Raw genomic sequence first — 21733 nt, forward strand, 5'->3', positions numbered from 1 at the left:
CCAGTCCATTTTGAAGGAGATCAGCCCTAGGTGTTCTTTGGAAGGAATGATGCTAAAGCTGAAACTCCAGTACTTTGGCCACCTCATGCAAAGAGTTGACTCATTGGAAAAGACTCTGATGCTGAGAGGGATTGGGGGCAGGAGGAGAAGGGGACAACCAGAGGATGAGATGGCTGGATGGCATCACCGACTTGATGGACATGAGTGTGAGTGAACTCCAGGAGTTGGTGATGGACAGGGAGGCCTGGCATGCTGCGATTCATGGGGTCACAAAGAGTCAGACACAACTGAGTGACTGAACTGAACTGAATCCCCTAACTTCTCACAGTAGATTGGAAAATGACTTCATCACATTTAAACTCATTCTCCTATCAGTACCTTTGCTCAGGTCATCCTTCTGCCTAGACCCATGTTTCTCAGTGGGGCTGCTATTGGCATTTTTGATGAGAGTATACATTGGGAGGGAATACATTTTTATCAGGGCACTATTTCCAAAAGTGTGTGGATTAGAACCACTGGCTGAGGTGGCTTGTTTTTCCTTCTTTCCTAACCATCCTTAAGATACAGTACCCAAGTTCTACCTCTTTTCCTAGTCTTTATTATATAATCCTTAATTAACTCTTAAATGGTTACAGCTTGGGATACATTATTCATGAAACTTCATAGTCATTTGTCTTTAGATTATAAATTCATTGATGGTAGGAATTATTGTCTGTTTTGTTCACTCTGTCTTCCCAGTGCCAGTAACTCTATTATGACTCATAATAGGTGCTCAATAAATATTCAAATTACATTGTCTTCTATTATGGAAAAATGAGACTTGCCTTCTTGCTGAGATGTATAAGCTCCTGATTAATAGGGACTATCCCTCATACTAATTCCTTGTCACCCAGGGAACTGAACTTGATACTGAACTGGGTGATGCAGTTTGCTAAACCTTCAGGCATCTGCTAGGTGGAGAGCACTGTGCATGCTAGGTGAGGGTATACAGAGGTGATTACATTTTTATCTGATGGTATGGAGGTTAGTCAATACACAAATAACAAAAATACAGTAGTTAAAAGAGTCAGCTCTGGAGGCAGACCTAGATTCAGTTGCTGTGTCTGCCACTGTGTCTGCCACTGTCTCTCTTAACAATTTTCTTAATCTCTCTTAACTCTTTCATTTCAGCCACCTCAAAGAGCTGTTGTTCAGTCGCTAACTCTTTGAGACCCCATGGCCTGTAGCTCTCTAGGCTTCCTTGTCCTCAATTGTGTTCAAATTCATGTCGGTGATGGTATCTCACCATCTCATCTCTACTGCCCACTTCTTTTGCCTTCAGTCTTTCCCAAAATCAGGGTCTTTTCCAGTGAGTCAGCTCTTCACATCAGGTGGCCAAAGTGTTGGAGCTTCAGCATCAGTCCCTCCAATGAATATTCAGGGTTGATTTCCTTTAGTATTGACTGGTTTGATCTACTTGTAATCCAGGGGACTCTCAAACACCAGAATTCGAAAGCATCAGTTTTTGGCGCCCATACTTCTTGGTGGTCCAATTCTCACATCCATACGACTACTGGAAAAACCATAGCTTTGACGATACGCACCTTAGTCGGCAAAGTGATGTCTCTACTTTTTAATGCACTGCCCAGCATATTAGAACCTTTTAAAAGAAATGATGTTAGCATTTTGCATAAAATTAAGTTCTTACTGTTGTACCATGTCTCATGCTAGGGACATTGTACTAAGGCAAAATTTAGAGGTTGTAAAGATTACCTCTGGCTTGAGGTGGGAGAAGCAAGAAAGCTCCATAGGGAAAATGGCATAATAGATCTAGATGGACTGATAGAATTTATACAGTGGCACGGGTGGTGACAATAAGCTTTCCTAGAGGGGGAAGGATGAACTATGAACAAAGAAAGTTGAGAGAATGCAGGATATGTACTGAAAGCAGAAAGATTCCTCAATAAACTCAAATTTCCACCACATACCACACTACCTTCTCTGGCAGTTACCTAATTTGGTGATAGATGCTCTCTATTATTATTCAACCATGGTCTCTTCCCCTCCATCTACCCCCACCTAGGGAGACGGTTGTGATTCAAATGTAGACTTTCTTGGGTAGAACATTTTGAATTAACTACTCTTGTATTCTGAATATCATACCTCCCCCCTCTACACACACAGTAAGTAGAGTGTGGGAGAGAGTACATTTTAATCAGTTCAGCTTGTTCAACCCTTGAGTATTGTTCTCAATACCTAGTAAAAGTTCACTTTATTTCAGCCGTAGGGTGGGGTGGTAAAGGAGTGATCCTGATTGAAACCATTTTCAACTAAATTTTGAAAATTTGAATATGAACTTTTGAATCTGATGTTTTCTGAGATCTTTGTGAATACCCCTGTAGCATGTAGTTTTCTCATTCAGAGAATTGAGGGTAATGAGGATCTAATGAAATTAAATTTCCATATTTATTGCATTTTAAGATATACTTAAAACTTTTTCATTGCTTCCAGAAGGGTACATAGAATGCAAAGGAAATATATAATATGACCCTAGAACAGATTTTAGTATTAAAAAGAATAACTGCATACCAATAAGTCTCCTAGGTGTTTATTATACTTTGGACTTTAAATATCACTGGTTCTTTTCTGCAGTCATTGAATGACAGCAGCTGTGGGATAAGGACTATAGTTGGCTCACACCTAGCACAAAATGACTCTAAGAATGTTCTTTACTGTCTCCTAGAAATTCCCAGTAGGATTGAGTCCCTGTTGCCCACAGCTGCATAGCCATTCATGTTGTGGCTGTTGTTTAGTCACCAAGTGGTATCCATCTCTTTTGTGATATCATGGGCTGTAGCATGCCAGGCTCCTCTGCCCATGGGATTCTCTAGGCAAGAGTACTAGAGTGGGTTGCCGTTTTCTTCTCCAGGGGACCTTCCTGACCCAGGGATGAAACCCATGTCTCCTGCATTAGCAGGCGGATTCTTGACCACTGAGCCACCTGGGAAGCCCATAGTCATCCATACTACACCCTTTATTAGCTTCCTTCCCTTCCCTGCTTTACTTCTCCAGATCCATTACTGGTGTTTTCTAGGGTAACTTCCCAAATAAAATATTTACACTAAAACCTTTTGTCTCAGGGTGTGCTTCTGAGGAAATATAACCTAAAATAATGCAGTAAGATATATGTTAGTAAGAGTTTGAAATTTTTAAGTTTTGGAATGTAGAATTTGGATAACATATAGTCGGTACTTTGCTGTTTGCCCTTTTTGGAAAAAAGAGAGTAGCTAGCTAGTTTCCTATATGGGGGGGCGGAGGTTGTATTGAGTCTGGATAAGCATCTCTGTTTTGTAGTGCATGCAAAAGGAATCACTGATGTTTACAGCCCCAAATGTAAGTGACTAGGTGTCATTTTAGCATGTGGGTTTTTTGTTAATACTAAAATTATAGGTTACAGGTTTATACTGTGCATTTATTTTGAATTCTAACTACCTTCCTAGCAACACTGAACATAAAATTAAATCCAGTCAGAAAGAACCAGAGAAAAAGTATAGAGATACAAGCAAGAGAGAATAAGATAGCATAGTTCAAGCATTTTCTTATTCCTGAAAAATAGGTTTTTCTTTTAGTTTTACCTATGGGATTCTGCCGACAGATTTTTTTTTAAATTGAAGTATAGTTGAATTACAATGTTAATTTTTCCTGTATAGCAAAGTGACTCAGTTGTACATATATATATATATACACACACATACATTCTTTTTAATATCTCCTGTTATGGTTTATCCCAGGACTTTGAATATGACTGAATATAGTTCCTGTGCTATACAGTAGGATCATATTATCCATCCATTCTGGATGTAATCGTTTGTATCTACTAACCCCACACTTGCAGTCCCTCTACCCCCGCTGTTGGCGATCACAAGTCTGTTCTCTGTTTCTGTGAGTCTGTTTCTGTATCATAGGTTCATTTGTGTCATCTTTTAGGTTCCACATTATAAGTGATTTAATGGTCTTTGTCTTTCTGACTTGACTTCACTTAGTATGATAATCTGTAGTTGCATTCATATTGCTACAAATGGAAGTACTTTTATGGTTAAGAAGTATTCCATTGTGTATATGTACTTCATCTTCTTTATCTACTCATCTGTCCATGAGCATTTAGGTTGTTTCCTTCTTTTGGCTACTGTGAGTAGTGCTCCTGTGAACATAGAAGTGCACGTATCTTGTTGAATTAGTTTTGTCCAGATAGATATGCTCAGGAGTGGGATTGCAGGATCACATGGTAATTCTACTTTTAGTTTCCTGAGGGCATCCATACTGTTTTTCATTGTGGCTGCAACAACTTGAATTCCCACGAGAAGTGTAGGAGGGTTCCCATCTCTCCACCCCATCTCCAGCATTTGTTATTTATAAATTTTTTAATGAAATTAAAAGACGCTTACTCCTTGGAAGAAAAGTTATGACCAACCTGGATAGCATATTCAAAAGCAGAGACATTACTTTGCCAACAAAGGTCTGTCTAGTCAAGGATATGGTTTTTCCAGTGGTCGTGTATGGATGTGAGAGTTGGACTGTGAAGAAAACTGAGTGCTGAAGAATTGATGCTTTTGAACTGTGGTGTTGGAGAAGACTCTTGAGAGTCCCATGGACTACAAGGAGATCCAACCAGTCCATTCTAAAGGAGATCGGCCCTGGGATTTCTTTGGAAGGACTGATACTAAAGCTGAAACTCCAGTACTTTGGCCACCTCATGTGAAGTGTTGACTTATTGGAAAAGACTCTGATGCTGGGAGGGATTGAGGGCAGGAGGAGAAGGGGACGACAGAGGCTGAGATGGCTGGATGGCATCACCGACTCGATGGACGTGAGTTTGAGTGAACTCCGGGAGTTGGTGATGGACAGGGAGGCCTGGCGTGCTGCGATTCATGGGGTCACAAAGAGTCAGATTTGACTGAGCGACTGAGCTGAACTGACTGAATGATGGCCATTCTGACTGGCCCACTCCAGTACTCTTGCCTGGAAAATCCCATGGAAGGAGGAGCCTGGTAGGCTACAGTCCATGGGGTCTGGAAGAGTTGGACACGACTGAGCGACTTCACTTTCACGTTTCACTTTCATGAATTGGAGAAGGAAGTGGCCACCCACTCCAGTGTTCTTGCCTGGAGAATCCCAGGGACGGGGGAGCCTGGTGGGCTGCCGTCTCTGGGGTCGCACAGAGTCGGACACGACTGAAGCAACTTAGCAGCAGCAGCATTCTGACTGGTGTAAGGTGATACCTAATTGTAGTTTTGATTTGCATTTCTCTAATAATTAGTGATGTTGAGCATCTTTTCATATGTCAATTGGCCATCTATATCTGGCTGACAGAATTTTACTTCAGGACAAGTTTGATTGAAAAGAAACCACAGGATCTGTCCAAGTTGATTGGATTCTGTGCTGTCTGTTGACTCTTTAAGCTATTTTGGTGTTTTAAAGATATATTGTAAATATATTGTAATGCAGGATAGAGTGTTAATAACTTAAAACATCATGGTTACTATAATTTATAATAATAACTTATGTATTAGACATAAATGCTTTTCTGAAAAGTCTCTTTTTTCCCTTTCTTTTCAGAATGCTGCCTTTTTATATGGTCTTGGTTTGGTCTACTTCCATTACAATGCATTTCAGTGGTAAGTTAATGTGAAACTAGTAACTCAGTTGTTTCTAGTGTATAGCTTTTGTTTGCATTTTTTTGTTTGTGTGTGTATGTATTGTAATAAATACAAAATATTTTAATATCAATAAGCCTACACTTTCCAATAATCTCTTGGAATTATTACTTTGTTCCTTTAGAGATATTGACCCACTTTAGATAATTCAAAATGTATATGTTCCTAAAAGAATCTGGTATAAAGAATACTTACATTAGAAAGCTTTTGGAATTTCTATAATACTTATTATACCTGGTGGTCCCCAGGTTATTTGAACAGGGGAATGATTGTGCTCTTTGTTTTCAAGGTTTGTGGGTGAGTGATGTATGATGACCAGTATTTGCTTTTCAGACTTTTAGACATATTGACTGCTCCTTCCCTTCCTCCTTCACCAAAACGCACATGCACATGTACATACACTGCTGCTGCTGCTAAGTCACTTCAGTCATGTCCGACTCTGTGCGACCCCATAGACGGCAGCCTCCGAGGCTCCCCCGTTCCTGGGGTTCTCCAGGCAAGAACACTGGAGTTGGGTTGCCATTTCCTTCTCCAATGCATGAAAGTGAAAAGCGAAAGTGAAGTTGCTCAGTCGTGTCCGACTCTACTTTCCAATTTCTAGTAGCTAGGGACTAGATTTTAAACTCTCAATTCTCTCTTCTGTAAAATAGTAATAATGGTACCACCTTCAGAGTCAGACATTAATAGACATGTAAGGTTTTATAAACTGTAAAGTATATCGGATCCTGTTACTATGGCCTTTGCCCCCTTGTTGTTTTTCTGTTTACCAGACAAGACAGTAGCATTCTCTAGTGGAAAGAACATAGTTGACAGATTGGTATTCTATCTCAGCACTTTTAGTTTGATCTGTTTGCTCGTGTGTGTGTGTTAGGTACATCGCAGTTAATTGTCTTTTCTACTCTAATAGAGTTTTGATAATCAAATGAGATAATGTACGTTTTGTAAACTGTAAAGCCCTATGTAGATTTTTTTTTTTTTGGAAATTTATTCAACTTTGTCAGAGTCCTTTCTAGTCTGCATAATTTTAAGCTTGAGTGAGTGCTGCGGAAGTCCAGAGGAACATTTTTACCAAAGGTTATAACCCTGTCATATACCTGATGGGCACCATGGATATTTATTACAGAGCTTTTAATGTGCATTGGCAATGATGTGATATGATTGCCCTAAAGAGGAAACTTCAAACATAATCACTTTTCCCAGATGCCTTTTCTTTCCTCTTTGGTTTTGGTCCTGTTGGTTTTTGACTATCAATGGAAACACTGCATTGTTAGAGAACATCTGTATGGATAGAGTATTATAATCATTCAGATTATTCATTTTCATGGTAAACTTTACAAAGCTGTAATTGGTCTTTATAAAGAAATTTTGTAATATTTTTCTTCTAAATTATACATTGTTGTAGAACAATCTAAAATTTAAGCCTCCTAACTTGTACGCAGTGTATCATGTATCATCAAGAGTAGATGAGGAGTGTTTTAAAATCTCTTAGGTTCTTAAAGATCCTATTTATAGAAGACTTTTAGAACCAGAAATGGCCTTAGAGATTAATTAGTTTTCTCCCTTAATTTTATAGATGAAGAAAACAAGAGATGCGTGTGTGTGTAACTCAGTATTATGTAATTGGTTGCAGAAGCAAGCTTATGCTCAGATTTCCCACTCTAATTATTTTGTCTATTGTAGTCTGTCTGCAAGTTTGAAGATTGATAGGTCATTATGTTTAATCAGTATTTATAATTGTTCTTCTGGGCGTATTTGTACAATCTTTATGGCCAGCCGGAAATAATTTAGGTGAAACTCAAGGCAAGGAACACTACACTTTTAGAAATGGACAAGTATACCTCACACGAGTTAGTTTTCACCTACCTGTGATAACTTGTGAACTCTGTAGATCACATATAAAAGCATAAAATTAATAGTGAGGTGAAAGCATCATCAGTTCAAAATTGGATTGCATTAAAAAGTGTGTGACCATGTCAAGTTAGGGGGCTTGTAGTGTGGAAAACTGTATCTTTGATTCTTTATCTGCATATGATTTCTGTGTCCTTCAGTTGCCTTAATGAAACTATGTAACAATGATACAATCTCTGAATTACTAAGTGCCTGCTGTTTTGTTGATCCTGTCCTGGTTACCATTTTCTCCTGTCTTAAGTTTCAGCTCTAGCTGCTCCCTGAAGTAATACATCTCACCCTGCTGTCTCTTTTGTAAAGTTTTTCTTTATTTACTTTGTCTGCTTGGGTCTTAGTTGCAGCACACAGGCTCTCTGCTTGTGGCACATGCGCTCAGTGGTTGTGGTGTGAGGGCTTAGCTGCTCGGGGATGTGGTGAATTGTTAACTGCTAGACCACCAAGGAAGTCATTCACACTCTCTCTTAATCCTTCATGGATGTGTATTTTCTGTTTTCCTGATCAAATGTTCTTTCACAGACTGCCCCCAATTTTGCTTTTACTTACTTGATTATAACTTGAACAGCCACAAAATTAGAAAGCTTGGAGTAGGTGCTTGGTGAGAGTTTCAGAGTATAGTGCTTTTACTTACTTGATTATAACTTGAACAGCCACAAAATTAGAAAGCTTGGAGTAGGTGCTTGGTGAGAGTTTTAGAGTATAGCCTTAATGGATTGGAACTTCCTAGGTTAAGACTAAATTTGTGTGGGGATTTTTTTGTTTGTTTTATTTATAGGTAGCTATTAATTTCTGGGAGCAGCCACCCCCACACACACACTTAAGTGCTTTGGCATTTGTTGAAAAAATATTTGCAGAGAAAGGTATGGCATGCCTTTTTTGTATTGTTAGCTCAGAATGGTCTAGCTCTGGAACATTTATAATTTAAGTAGAATTTAATATTTGGAAATGATGTCTGTTGGTATTTAATTAGATTAAGTATTTGAGAAGAAAGCATGCAACCAACATGTGTGTTGAAATTGGTGATAGTGACCTAATAAATTACTAAGAGCACTTTTATCAACTATGGGTTTTATCTTGTTACTCTGTCTTGTTTCTTGCTTAATCTGTCTTGTTTCTTGCCCTATTATGTTGCACCCTTCCCCCCCACCCCCACCCCCCCCCCCCACGCCTTTTTTCTTTTTGAGTTGATGTTAGCCTCTTGAGTCAATTCAGTAACTTGGTCAGTTTTTCTACTTTCAGTTTGAGGAGCCCAATGTCAGAAACAGAGCAACTGTTAAATTCTCAGTAGATTTATCATAATTATTTAATTTTACTATTATCATACACAGTAACTTGTGACCAGACTTAAAAATTATATATCCAGCAGAAGAAAGGAAGCCATAGAAGCCCAAAGTAAAATACATGCAGCAGAGAAGCCCAAAGTAAGATATTGCAGCAGAGAGCTAGAACCAGCATCTATAAAGCCATTCCTTTCCATGTTTATGCCCATGCCTTCACTTCATGAGGGTGGCAAATTGCTAAGGGTACCTTGAACTGAGCTTTTCCTTGCCTTTATAATAAGAAACATATCTTTGAGTGAAAAAATTTGAACCATGTACAGTAGTAAATTATTATAACTTGTAGCCATATTTCTGAATATACCCCCTTGAAAATCCTACCATTCCTCTTTCTTTAGCTTGTAACCTTTTGTATCCCCACTGATCAATATCAGAATGACCTTATGGTAGCAAATCTAACAGCTACATAATTCTTTGCCAGAGGCAGAGGATTTTGGAAATTAGCTTCCTAAATCTGATTAATAAGGCCTGGTAAGGAAATGTAGTGATTATTATTATGTTGACATTAGCAAGGAGTAGGGTAATGAGATGGAGGTGAGTTCAAAAAGACAGAGATGTTAACACGTTACAAGTGAATTTTCTCCAGGACTCATTTCCAATTACAAGTGTACCAATTATTTGTACCAGTTACCAAGTGTTCTTAAGGGTATAGTAATCTTTGCTTGCCTTGTAAAGTCACTGCTTTGAGTGCAAACATAAACATAAATAAACCTAATGTATTCGAGATAACCACCATTGACCTTGAGGCTTGTTTAACATGAAGTCAGGCAAAAACTTAATATTTAATATATGTTTTCTGAGCTATCATTATGCAAACTAATTCTCTTAGACCAGAGTTTAAGTATATTTCTATTAAAATAAAGCAGTCGATGTTAATGTATGTTCAATTTATTCTGTTTGCTTCTGTTTTGGAAAAAACTAGCAGATAAATAAGGTAGTTTTGGTAAAATCATACTTACCAGTGACACATAGATTGCCAGAGAGAATTTGGAAGGGTTTGGACTGATTAAGCCTCAGGGAAATTATGACTAAAAACATGAACTTCACACTGGAGAGGAGAAAAAAATCCCACTGTCCACAGTGATGAAATGAAGTTGGCTGAAGAGGGCAAAAGACCCAAGAGGTAATACATTAGCAAATGTCAATGTGAATAAACCAGTATATGATACTTCTAACTTAGCCTCACATTTAAGATCCTCTCTGTTTCAACCTCAGATAATCTTTCTACCCTTATTGTTCCCCTAAATATATTCTTTGTGTGAGTCACTACTGTATTAACATTTTGCTGAAAATGTCTTGAGTATTTTTTACCCATGTAACTTGTTTTATACCATTTACTTTGTTTTGTCTGCCTTCTCTTTCCATCTCTACCTTTAAATATCTTACCTGTCTCTGAGTTCATCATCAAATCTTACTATTTGTCTCATTTAGAAGGAACATCTAAATTTCCTAAGTGTGTGTGTGTGTGTGTGTATGGAAGTATTAATTTGTTTTGTGAATGTGTTATTACTGATACAGAGCTAAAGTATTCTCTCTTTTGTTAGTATGAAAACTTGTGAAATTACTTCCTTTATCCCGTCAGATATGCCTGAGGGAAATCTCTAGATTCACCTTTATTAGCTCCAAGGAACTTAAAAGTTTTATTTTGTCTCTTTAAATGTGCTCAAACTGTGCCAGGATGTTTACTTAATATCATTATTTTTCTATAGTTTGGTAAAGTTCTAAAGGAGGCTTTTTGAAAAATGACTTTCTAGAAACTTTATTAAAAATGAACATTGCTTTAAAATATAGTCAGTGTGTATGTTTTTTGTAGGTAGTGCTATTAAGGTTTTAGTTTTTTATCATTTTCTTTAAAAAATTGTTAGTGTCTAACATTAAATGTAAAATTTTAAACTGAAAATCTATAGTTATAATTATGGTGATTAAAAAACATTTTTAGATTTTAAGAAGAAAAATGCATGGATAGTTATGTATAGCAATATGTACTTTTATTTCAGTAGAGATTATGCTTTAATATTTGAAAATTGTAAGCCTTTCTAAGCATTATATCATTAACAGTATTTTATGGTTTTAAGTAGCGATTTCTCATGTTCTCATGTTCTCATGTCTGTTGATCAGAATACTGATGTCAGCAGAATTTGTATATGTTGGTGGTTTAGTCGAACTTGCACTACAGAGACCATGTTCTGGTTGCATATGGTTTGGTGAGATATGAGTGTATTAAAATGATGACCAAAATTAGTCTGAGTTGTGCCTGTTTTCTCCACACAGCGCTCTCCCCCTCCTAACACACAAACACATTCTTTTTTCTGTTTCTTCTCTCACCCCCAAGGGGTGGAAGCAACACATAGGAGAGAAAGATGGGAAAAGTTCAGAAAAGGAAATGAAAATGAACTTAGATCTATTTTGTTAGCTCAGGGGAACTCTAATCAGTAAAGAGACTATGGAACATCCCTTCCCACCCTCTCAACAAGAAGTCCAGTTTGCTAACTATGAAAGTGATGACACCAGTAAACAGATACTAGACATTTTCCTGTAATGTGTAGAGTATTTGAAAATAAAAGAGGAATGTAGACCTCAAGGAATAGACCACTTGGAAAAACTGGAGATAGTATACTGGTAAGTAGAGAATAAAATGATTTGATTTATAGAGTGGCCCTGACTGCTGGTTAATACTAAGCAAAAAAAAAAAAGGTATTGAGTTCGGGTGGTGAGTCTTAAAGGTAATATTGGATTTAGAGTGAAGCAGAAGAATGAAAATATTTCAGGTCAGGAGACTATCCTCAGGAGAAGCAGTGAAAGCAAGAGGGTTAATATTTGCATGAAGGAGTTCCTGAGATGTGCCAGCTCACATTTGAAGAGGAGCAGTGTTAAGGCATGACTGGGAGTGGGTATAACTGCTCACAGACCTTAAATGCTACATGGAGATTTGACTTGAGTATCATGGTTATTAGTAGGCAGTCAGAGGAGCCACATATTTGAAGAAGCATCGGTAAGCCAGAGCAGAGCAAGGAGAGTCTTTAAGGAGTCTGTTTCAGTTATCTTCTAATGAGATATTGAAGATTGAGTCTGCAAGTGTTGAATTTGAGGGAAACTTGGAAACAACGTGGAGAACTTGACGAATAGATATATATTGTTCAACCTTGTAATAGGCACTCGTAATAGTCCTTAAAGAGCAGTAAGGTGTAGCCCCGACTAGTATATTGGAACATGTGTTTTTGCTGATAGGTTAATTAAAAAAAAAAAAAATCCCCATATAGGGAACTTGTTAAAATAAACCTGTGTTTCTTTGTAGTTGTGTAACATTTCAAACTAAGAACTAAAGGCATGTATGAAATAAAACACATTTATCAAATGTTGGACAAAGGGTGGAAATAGAAACTGAGATAGAGTAGGAAATATTTTTCCTGAAGGGTTGCTATTGATGCTTTGTGTTTTCATTCTTCCCTTTCGCATACATCCTTTCTTGGACTGTTTTTTCTTCCTGTCTTCTTTTTCTCCTTTAATCCTTTTATCCTTTGCTGCCTTCCGCTTCCACTCTCCTTCTTTCATGTATATGTCTCAGGCCTGCCTTGGTTTTTTTGGGGGGTGGGGTGGGGTGTTTTTGTTTGTTTTTTTTTAAATTTTTACTGAACTATAGTTTGTAAGGTTGTGTCAGTTTCATCTGTACAGTGTGTGTGTGTGTGTGTGTGTATATATATATACACACATATATCCAGTCTCTCCTGCCTGGATTTTTAATTAGCATGTGTGCACATTGCTTAGTTCTGACCCATTCCATAGGAGTTCTCTGACCCATATCATAAGGTTAATTAGGATTTTATGAAGCATTTATTATTATTATTATAAAATATTGCTTAAAATTGCACACATTTAACTATACATCTTTACATGTTACTTATAAAAATGAACAGAACTGTCACTTGGGTTGAGAAATAAAAAATTACTATTGCCCTGAAGTGAAAGTGAAAGTCGCTCAGTAGTGTCTGACACTTTGTGACCTCCATGGAATTCTCAAGGCCAGAATACTGGAGTGGGTAGCCTTTCCCTTCTCCAGCAGGTCTTCCCAACCCAGGGATCGAACCCAGGTCTCTCCTGCATTGCAGGTGAATTCTTTACCACCTGAGCCACAAGGGAAGCCCAAGAATACTCGAGTGGGTAGCCTATCCCTTCTCCAGCGGATCTTCCCGACCCAGAAGTTTCCAAAAGCCGCTGAATTCCTGTTCCCAGTCACATCTTACCTTTTAATTGGTATCATTTACTGCTGCAGTTATTCTTCTCCTAACCTTTTTATGCCCCTCCCCCAACATGTGAGTTGTGTTCCCCCAGCATACACACACGCTCTCTCACAGGCACAAACATACACACACATGCACTTGCTTGAGCACACAATCTGTTCTATTAGAAAAAGGTGCCTCTAGACATGACCAAGAGAATACAGAGGCTGAAGCTGCACCTTCTCTTATTAGAAAGGTTTGAGAAAAGTACAGAGACCCTCTTAGTATGCAGATGAGTATCTTGAAGTCTGATTGAGAGGAGCAGGAAGCCACCTTTGAATAAGAAAGGTAATTTTCTTTGAATTTTTACATAAATTCTTTCATACCATGTCTTTGACTCCTCTCTTCTGTCTATACATACTAGATAGCAAAATACATAAATAACCCAACCCATTTGAAATGCCGTGTAACACAGAGATGCTGAACTCTTTCAGGAAGAAATTATTTAACCAGATGTAAAAAAAAAATTTATCCCATGGATGGAGGAGCCTGGTAGGCTGCAGTCCATGGGGTCGCTGAGGGTCGGACATGACTGAGTGACTTCACTTTCACTTTTCACTTTCATACATTGGAGAAGGAAATGGCAGCCCACTCCAGTGTTCTTGCTTGGAGAATCCCAGGGACAGGGGAGCCTGGTGGGCTGCCGTCTGTGGGGTCACACACAGTTGGACACGACTGAAGTGACTTAGCAGCTTAGCAGCAAAGGTAACTGATACCAGACCTATTGCCCCCACTCGTCACAATAAATATTAGTGTTTAGAACCCTTAATATTAAATACACAGTTTTTCTGGAGGTGGAATAGATAGTATACAAGTCAAAATAAAGTTGCTTAAAGACATGGGGCATATTGTTTTGCTCTATTTTATGATATTATATTTTGAAGTTTTATATAAAAGATTGACTTTTATTTTGGAATTATCTAAGATTCCAGGTAGCCTCCTTTAAGATTAAATAAAAGCAATGAATAGTTGATAAAAAAAGCTTTGCAAAGCATTTATTAGCCTGTACTTGAGATTAGCGTTAAATCATGTAGAGAGAGATGATTTATGATTCATGTTCCTGTGAGAGAGCGTGTGTGTATGTTGGGGGAACACAACTCATAAAATGATGCCTAAAATACTGTATATCTGATACTATAATTTTCAAAATTCAAATTAGACATACTTTGTCAAGATTTTAATTTCATTTATAAGTACATAGTAACATTCATGTGATCAAATTAAATGATAGAAAAATGTATTCAGTGAAAAGTGTTCCTCTTTCATCCTTGTATTAAGTTCTACTGGTCATTAAGACTTTTTATGATAAAACGTGAATTTGGGGTAAAAACACATCAAGTGACAGAGAGCCCAGAAACAGATCAAGATGTTTGATGTGGACATTTGATTTAGAACAATGTGGCTCTGTAGAGCTGTGGTAAGGATGGTCTTTTCTATGTATGATGTAGGGGCTATCAAATATTTGTATAGAAAAAGATGAAAACATTATATAAAAAACAAAGTACAGATGGATCGCAAACCTAAATATGAAAGAAATAAAAAGTTTCAAAAAAGAAGACTTCATTTTATGGAATAGACTAGAAACAAGATTAATCTCCCTTAAAAACAAAACTATCTACCTGCTCTATCCTCTCTCCCTTAGGAAATTCCAGAAACAGTGAAATCAGTTATTAACATTGAGAATTTTATTAAGCCATAAAATATTATGTGAATAAGAATTAATTCAACTCATCTTCCTTTTCTCTTTTTATATTATACACTTTCACTTACATAAAAAACCCAAGAACCCCTTCCCAGTCTTTTTTTTTTTTTTTTAAGCTATCCATTGACATCATTTTTATAAAACTGGCATTTCCTTTAAAACAATTGCATAAAACAGAAATTTACTGTGTTACCATGCAAAAATTCATGTACTTGTTAAAAAGTAAAGATGTTTTTTGTCTATGTTCTTTCAGGGCAATTAAAGCATTTCAAGAGGTGCTTTATGTTGATCCCAGCTTTTGTCGAGCCAAGGAAATTCATTTACGGCTTGGGCTTATGTTCAAAGTGAACACAGACTATGAGTCTAGTTTAAAGGTAGGTTGTTGGATTTTATCAAAGATACAGTGTTTCATTTTTTGTGCTTTTGAGGGGGGTTGTCAAATATTAGAACATTGAGAAATGTTGCAATTTGTATTGGTACTTCAAAAGAAAATTTGAAAATTTAGATGAAAGAACTTTTATCAGCTATGAACTGGAAGATGCATATGTTTGGATTTCGGAGTACAAAGTAGTTATGATGCTAAGACATAAGCAAGTAATTATATCAGTAAACCTTTTCTTTTAAAGTTTGAATTGTGGTCCATCATCAGGAAAGGGTGAAGGTTTCAACCTCGATTTGAACATCTGAATCACTCCACTGTTGGTAATGGGTCAGAACCAGCTGCTCAGTGATTCTGTATCTGTGACCCCATCTTTTGACCATTTAACTTGTGTGGGTCTCACTAGGTGTCACTAGGCCAACAGAGCATGTCTCATATCTTAAATTATTTTTTAAAAAGTGTGTTCTTTGGTAGTCATTTCAGCTGCTAGTTTGTGAGTATAAACGCTGGGCAAAATAGCACGTCATTGCTTAAATATTTTACTTTCTGTAGATTTTAACATTTCTCAAGTTTTTCATTGAGTTTCCTGTGCTATTTATGCCATAACTTTAGGTATTACTGGGCTTTTCATGAAAATAGTGCTTCCCTGCTTGACAGAAGTATTGATTTTTGAAAGGATTAGAAGTTCTAGGAAAAGCTTAATTTTTTGTGAGTTTATGGCTATGATGGTTGTTGCCATGTTCTATGTATCTCCATTGTATGCTGTCTTCATTCTGAAGGGTCAGGAGGGAGATAAAGAAAGATAATGCTTTATAGTAGGTTGTAATTTGAATTCACTAATAAGGAACTACTGAAATTTAAAAAAATTACTTAGGAATGCCTAATTGCTCTAGAGTTGTAAAGTAGACACTTTAACAAATACCGTTTCTGTCTTTCATGAGTTTATACAGAATAGTGCTGTTGGTATGAAAGAGAGGTATACACCCCAAAACACTAAAATAAGTAGATTGTGAAAGTATTCAGATCACACATTTGTCAAAGGTGAGTACAGTTTGAGGAATAGGCCCTAGGGCAAATGTAAGTAACATGGAGAAGTTAATCAGTTTTCTTCAAGCTTAGAGCAGCCTGTCTCAAACTGTATTTTGGCATGTGAGTGGACTTGAAATGGAAAACAAGTTCAGATATTCCACCTTGCATATTTTGACCTCCTGTTGGACAGTCGCAGTGTATACTAGCAAACCAGATTATTAAAATGACTTATAATACAAAATAAACTTGAGTGTTTTACAGAACTGTCACAGTATGCATATTGTGTGTTGCAGAAGTGTTTTTGGTAGCAGTTTGATATATGTTGCTTAGGAAATATATTTGAGTGGAAAAAAGTAATCAGATATGTCCCAAATTATGGTATGTGGCTGTCTCTGAATATCAGTACAGTGGTAACTTAAACAATTTTATGGATGCAAAGCTCTCTTTCCATGAAGGTGGCAATGTTTAAAATCCCCTTTAATCAGGGGAAACTGTTGGGCAATGTTCCATGACTAATTCAAAGTGTTCTTGCTTACTCATGTTCAACAGAAACCTTCCTGTATACAACTTTTCATTTGTTCAGGTGGGCTAACAAACTTTCAAGTCAGCGATTTTTGCAAGATTGCCTTAATAAGTGCAGTCTTCTTGTTTGGGGCCTTCCTTCCATTTATTTAAAATACGTGATACCATTCTGATGTTTGTTTCATTTTTATGAACATAGAAATGAATTTCAGGAGTCCCTGCTATTTTTCTTCAATGAAATGAGGTTTCATTTAATTTTTATCTCATCTTGGCATTGGCTTTTTAAGGCTTCTCTCTCCAGTATTCCTTGTCTATTTGCAGGAGAATTTTAGGCAACATTCGTAGTTGAAGATGTATTTCAGTATATTACTGTAAGTGCTTAACATTTAGTGTAAATGGAGGTAGGAATCAGCAGGAATGATATGGCCTATTCCCCGTAGGTAGCCTCCAAGTTTCCTTCAGTGGACTGTCTAGTACTTTACCTTCATATGGATGGATATGGAGCCTCTGGTGACTTTTTCTACTCCATGAAGTTGTTTCCTAGCACAGTGTGTTTGTATAGATGCTTTGGGCTGCAACCTCAGAAAACTCCCAACTGAAGCTGGTTAAAGTGACAACCAAAAAAATAGCTCAGTAATGTAAAGTCCAGCCTTGAGGATTGGTTGATAGAGCTGATCCAGTGTTTGATTAAAGGTTTATTTTCTTCTTTGTTCTATGTTGGCTCCAGGTTGGTTTCCAGGTGTGATCAAAGTGAAATGATTTCTTTTTCATATTTCATAAAGAAAAGCATTATATCGTAACAGTATAGGTGCTTAGTATAGTGCTGGCATATAGTAAGTACTCGTAAATACCTGATTTATTTTGTTGTAGAGGACAAAGATCCTTACTTCTTGTTGATCATTTCAAGAACACTTTGCATCTCATTGGCCAGAATTAGACCACATGGCCATTCTCAGTGATTCCTTATCAAAGATTTGGTTATTCTGTTCTATTCTTTGGATCAGTTATGTCCTGTTTTTGAGCAGAGCTCAATTTCCTAAGTATGCTTTTCCTATCGAATAGAAGAGTGAGGGGTGGGTAAAAAGAGTGTTTTGATATGGGGGTAGTGCATACAATCTGTCCATTACAGATCCAGTCTTTTCTGCCTCATTTTCTTTCCCTCTCAGGGATAGAGATACAACATATACAGTATGTTTTAGATGGTAAAATATTTAAATAAAATGCAGTTTATTTTCATAATAGATTCCTGCTTTTCACCCACACATGAAATGCATTCCAGGGCCTCCTGTTTTATTTCTATCTCTGGTAATAACTTTTCTCCCAAAATGTACTTCTGAAACAGATTCATTCTGTTTTGGTACCATGTAAATAGCTCTCAGAGCAAGCAAATTTGGTTTTAAAATTTGACCCTGCCACTAAACTAATTGTGTGACTTTGGGCAAGATGCCTAACTTTTCTGATGCTCTTTCTGTCTGTGTGTGTGTGCTTAGTTGCTCAGTTGTGTCCAACTTTTGCAACCCCGCAGACTATAGCCTGCCAGGCTCTCCTGTCTGTGGGATTCTCCAGGCAAGAATACTGGAGTGGGTTGCCATTTCGTTCTCCAGGGGATCTTCCCGACCCAGGAATCGAACCTGGGTCTCCTGCGTTGCAGGCAGATTCTTTACCGACTGAGCTACTAGGGAAGCCCCGGTCTGTCTGTAAAACTGGAATAACTACCTACTCCACAAGATTGTTACAAAGATTAAACAATATATATATCAAAGTCTCTGACAAATAAGTTTTTTCAGCCCTTCTATATTAGTTCTCAGTTTTACCATATCTAAAACTCTGATTTGGGGCCAGTATTAGATATTGTTTGTATGAAATCCATTTTCTTGTCCTAAATTTTAATACTTGTATTTCTGTCATACTGCCCACCCTCAGAAATATGAAGTTAATGCCCAACTTACTTTTCAACTAGTGGTGTGATTTTTCCTTTAAATTGGTCAGTAAAGATTTCACATGTTTAGTTGAGTGATGGAGGTACCTATTCTTAGTTTATTAACTAGTTTAGTATTATCTGAACCAGAGTCTGTTTCAGGGTGACATTTCTATGTGATACTGTATGGCTTTTCTGCTTCATATAATACACCCTCAGGTGGGATTAGTTGCCTGTTTACCTCCATATAATTAATTCAGAATTTTATTTCATTACTTTTTAATGATATTAATGATAATTGCTTACATTTGTTATGTATTTGAGGCAGTGTGCTATTGTTGCTTCAGAAAAGCATGCCAGTTTTAACAAGTAGTTTTATAGATATTTAATTTCCCCTGAAATAATGGCAGCATTCAATTTTTTTTTTTAAAGGTAGATAAAGAAGGTGGCTTTTTTTTAATGGGAACTTGTGGATAGTTGACTGGGATACCAGTCTAAGTCCCCTTATAATTTGATATTTGAAGATGATAAGTGCTGATTGAAGGGAATAATATGAAGGGATTAAGAAGACGAGAATTACAAGAGGTGATTCAAAGGAAATGGGTTGAACTCAAATGAGACTTGTGTGTTAGCTTGGCATTATACCAGGTGCTTAGTGTTTCTTGAATGGATAGCTTAATGAAATGAAAGAGGCGCTAAAATGACAAAATGCCTCTCATAAGATTGGCTGGAAACATTGGGGAGAAAAGATGAGGCTGATTGTATTTGTCATCTTCTTCTACACAAACTGACAGTGCAGTTTTCTCTAGATGCCCCCTGTTCGCCAGTTCATTCTGCTCTCTCCCTTCTATTATTATACCTCACATGAAACTTCTGAGTCAAATGGCATTTTACTTATTTTTTTGAAAAACACTGTTCTCCAGAAACTGCTTCATTTCCAGGTATCTGATTTGATATCATACTTTAGACTAAGGAATTTTATTGTTATATTTTCTTATTCTAAGAAATTAAGGCAGAAAGAATAAGTCAAGGCATGATGATGTGTATTTCCTTTTAGAAACTACTTTTGGAATCTGTGAAATACCTCCTGTCTTTTACTATTTTACTCATATAAATCATTTCCTTCATTTAATTGAGATACTATGAACTACGTATTATAAAAATATTTGCTTGAAATTTGAACACCAGCTATTAAGTTAATTTTAATCAGGCCTTAAGTTTCTAAGATATATCTGTAGTATTTTTTGTTGAAGCTTTAACTGCATATTTTTATTCATTCAGTTGTCTAAAAATAATAAAAGTTGCTGTTATTTCTCTATACCCACTCCTGGCCTGCTTCCTTCAGTTGCTCAATAACTTAACTCTTCTAATTGGTGCTTTGAAAATTTTAGGCTTTTAAAATTGTTAAACTTTTCTATTGAGATAGAATTGACATACAACTTTGAGTAAGTTTAATTTGTACAGTGTGTTGATTTGGTACATTTATATCATCACCATATCATATATCACCATCACCATATATCATCACCATCAATTTGATACATTATCATCATCACTATAGCATTTCCTAATAACATCTGTCATGCCAGATAATTATCTTTTTTTTTTACGTGAGAACAATTAAGATCTAGTCTCTTAGCAGCTTCAAAGTTTATAGTACAGTATCATGGATACAGTAATCTCTATGCTGTAATCTAGTTATCTGCTAGTTTCACATTTGTACTTTTCACCCACCCCAGTTCCCACTTTGGCAGTGGAATTTGGTTTCTGCTGAATATAATGTCACTGTCTTGGCAGAGAGTGGTCACTGCTCTGTGTCTTCTGTCCATTTTTCCTCATTTGTGGACAGGAATCTTTTCCTTGCTCTTTCTTTTTTGTACTGTTCATCAACTTATACTTTACCTTTTAATCTTTTCTATGTATTATCTGGGGCTTTCCAGTTGGCGCTAGTGATAAAGAACCCACCTGCCAATGCAGGAGACATAAGAGACGTGGGTTCTATCCCTGGGTCAGGAAGACCCCCTGGAGAAGGAAATGGCAACCCACTCCAGTATTCTTGCCTAGAGAATCCCATGGATAGAGGAGCCTCCATGGGGTTGCATAGAGTCAGACATGACTGAAAGTGACTTAGCACTTTCGCACTGCTTGTGTATTATCTATCTGGTATGAGGTGATCTGCTCACTGGTTTATTTATCCACTAATGCTTTCTCCACTTCAATCTGCCTGCCCAGTTTTATTTTTCCTTTTGATATTTATTTATGCCGAGTTCTATTACATACCTGTAAGTGCAAAGTAGTATAAATAGTAGAAGAATTTCAGTTCCTGAAATACATTTTTGAAAAGGACATGATTGCTCATGGATGTTCAATAACCATCCTTTCTTGATACTGAGTGGTTGGGATAAGCCCAGGTTTCCTGTGTCAGATTTCTCTCCTCAAATATATTTTAACTACAAGAAATCATTTCTAATCAAAAAACACTTTTTGGTGTTTATGGATGACTACTTAAATTTGTGTTATAAATATTCAGTCTTCAAATGCAGCTTTATGAAACATTCAGTGTATTCAGTGTCACAATTTTTTTAAGCTTATGTTTCTAAACATTTTACAATGCAAATTGTAACATTATCCTTTATAAAATATATATTATGTTAACTTTGTTATTTGTGTGCATGTTAGTCTTATTTTGATTTGAACACAGATTGTATACTAGATTTAAAGAACTTGAAAATTCAGTCAATACATATTCTGATTGTTTCTGTACATAGATTTGACATACACTAAAACCAGTATTTTAAAGCTTCTAATCAGTTGCGTCCCTGTACTTTTATAAAATGTGATAAAAAGGAGAAATTTGAGAACTAGGTTGGACACAGTTACAAGAAGAAAGGTGAGCAAGATCTGTAGAAAAAATTGGTTCTCAGGATGGATGCATGGATGGATGGATAAAAAGTAACACATCCTAGAGATC

The 21733-nt window shown here is 36.8% G+C and overlaps 1 protein-coding gene and 1 non-coding gene across 10 annotated transcripts in view; one reads left to right on the forward strand and one right to left on the reverse strand.

Moving 5' to 3' along the window:
• KDM6A (lysine demethylase 6A) overlaps positions 1-21733 on the forward strand; it is a 181131-nt gene that overhangs the window by 79248 nt on the left and 80150 nt on the right. For all 9 annotated transcript variants that reach the window (XM_018043771.1, XM_018043764.1, XM_018043765.1 and 6 more), the window contains exons 5-6: positions 5596-5654; positions 15168-15288. In XM_018043771.1, coding sequence (XP_017899260.1) covers positions 5596-5654; positions 15168-15288 — 180 coding nt within the window. The remainder of the gene's footprint in view (positions 1-5595; positions 5655-15167; positions 15289-21733) is intronic.
• Positions 18455-18526, reverse strand: TRNAC-GCA. The gene has a single exon. It is a non-coding gene; the product is annotated as a tRNA-Cys (tRNA).

This window comes from Capra hircus (genome assembly GCF_001704415.2).
Source record: "Capra hircus breed San Clemente chromosome X unlocalized genomic scaffold, ASM170441v1, whole genome shotgun sequence".
NCBI lineage: Eukaryota > Metazoa > Chordata > Mammalia > Artiodactyla > Bovidae > Capra > Capra hircus.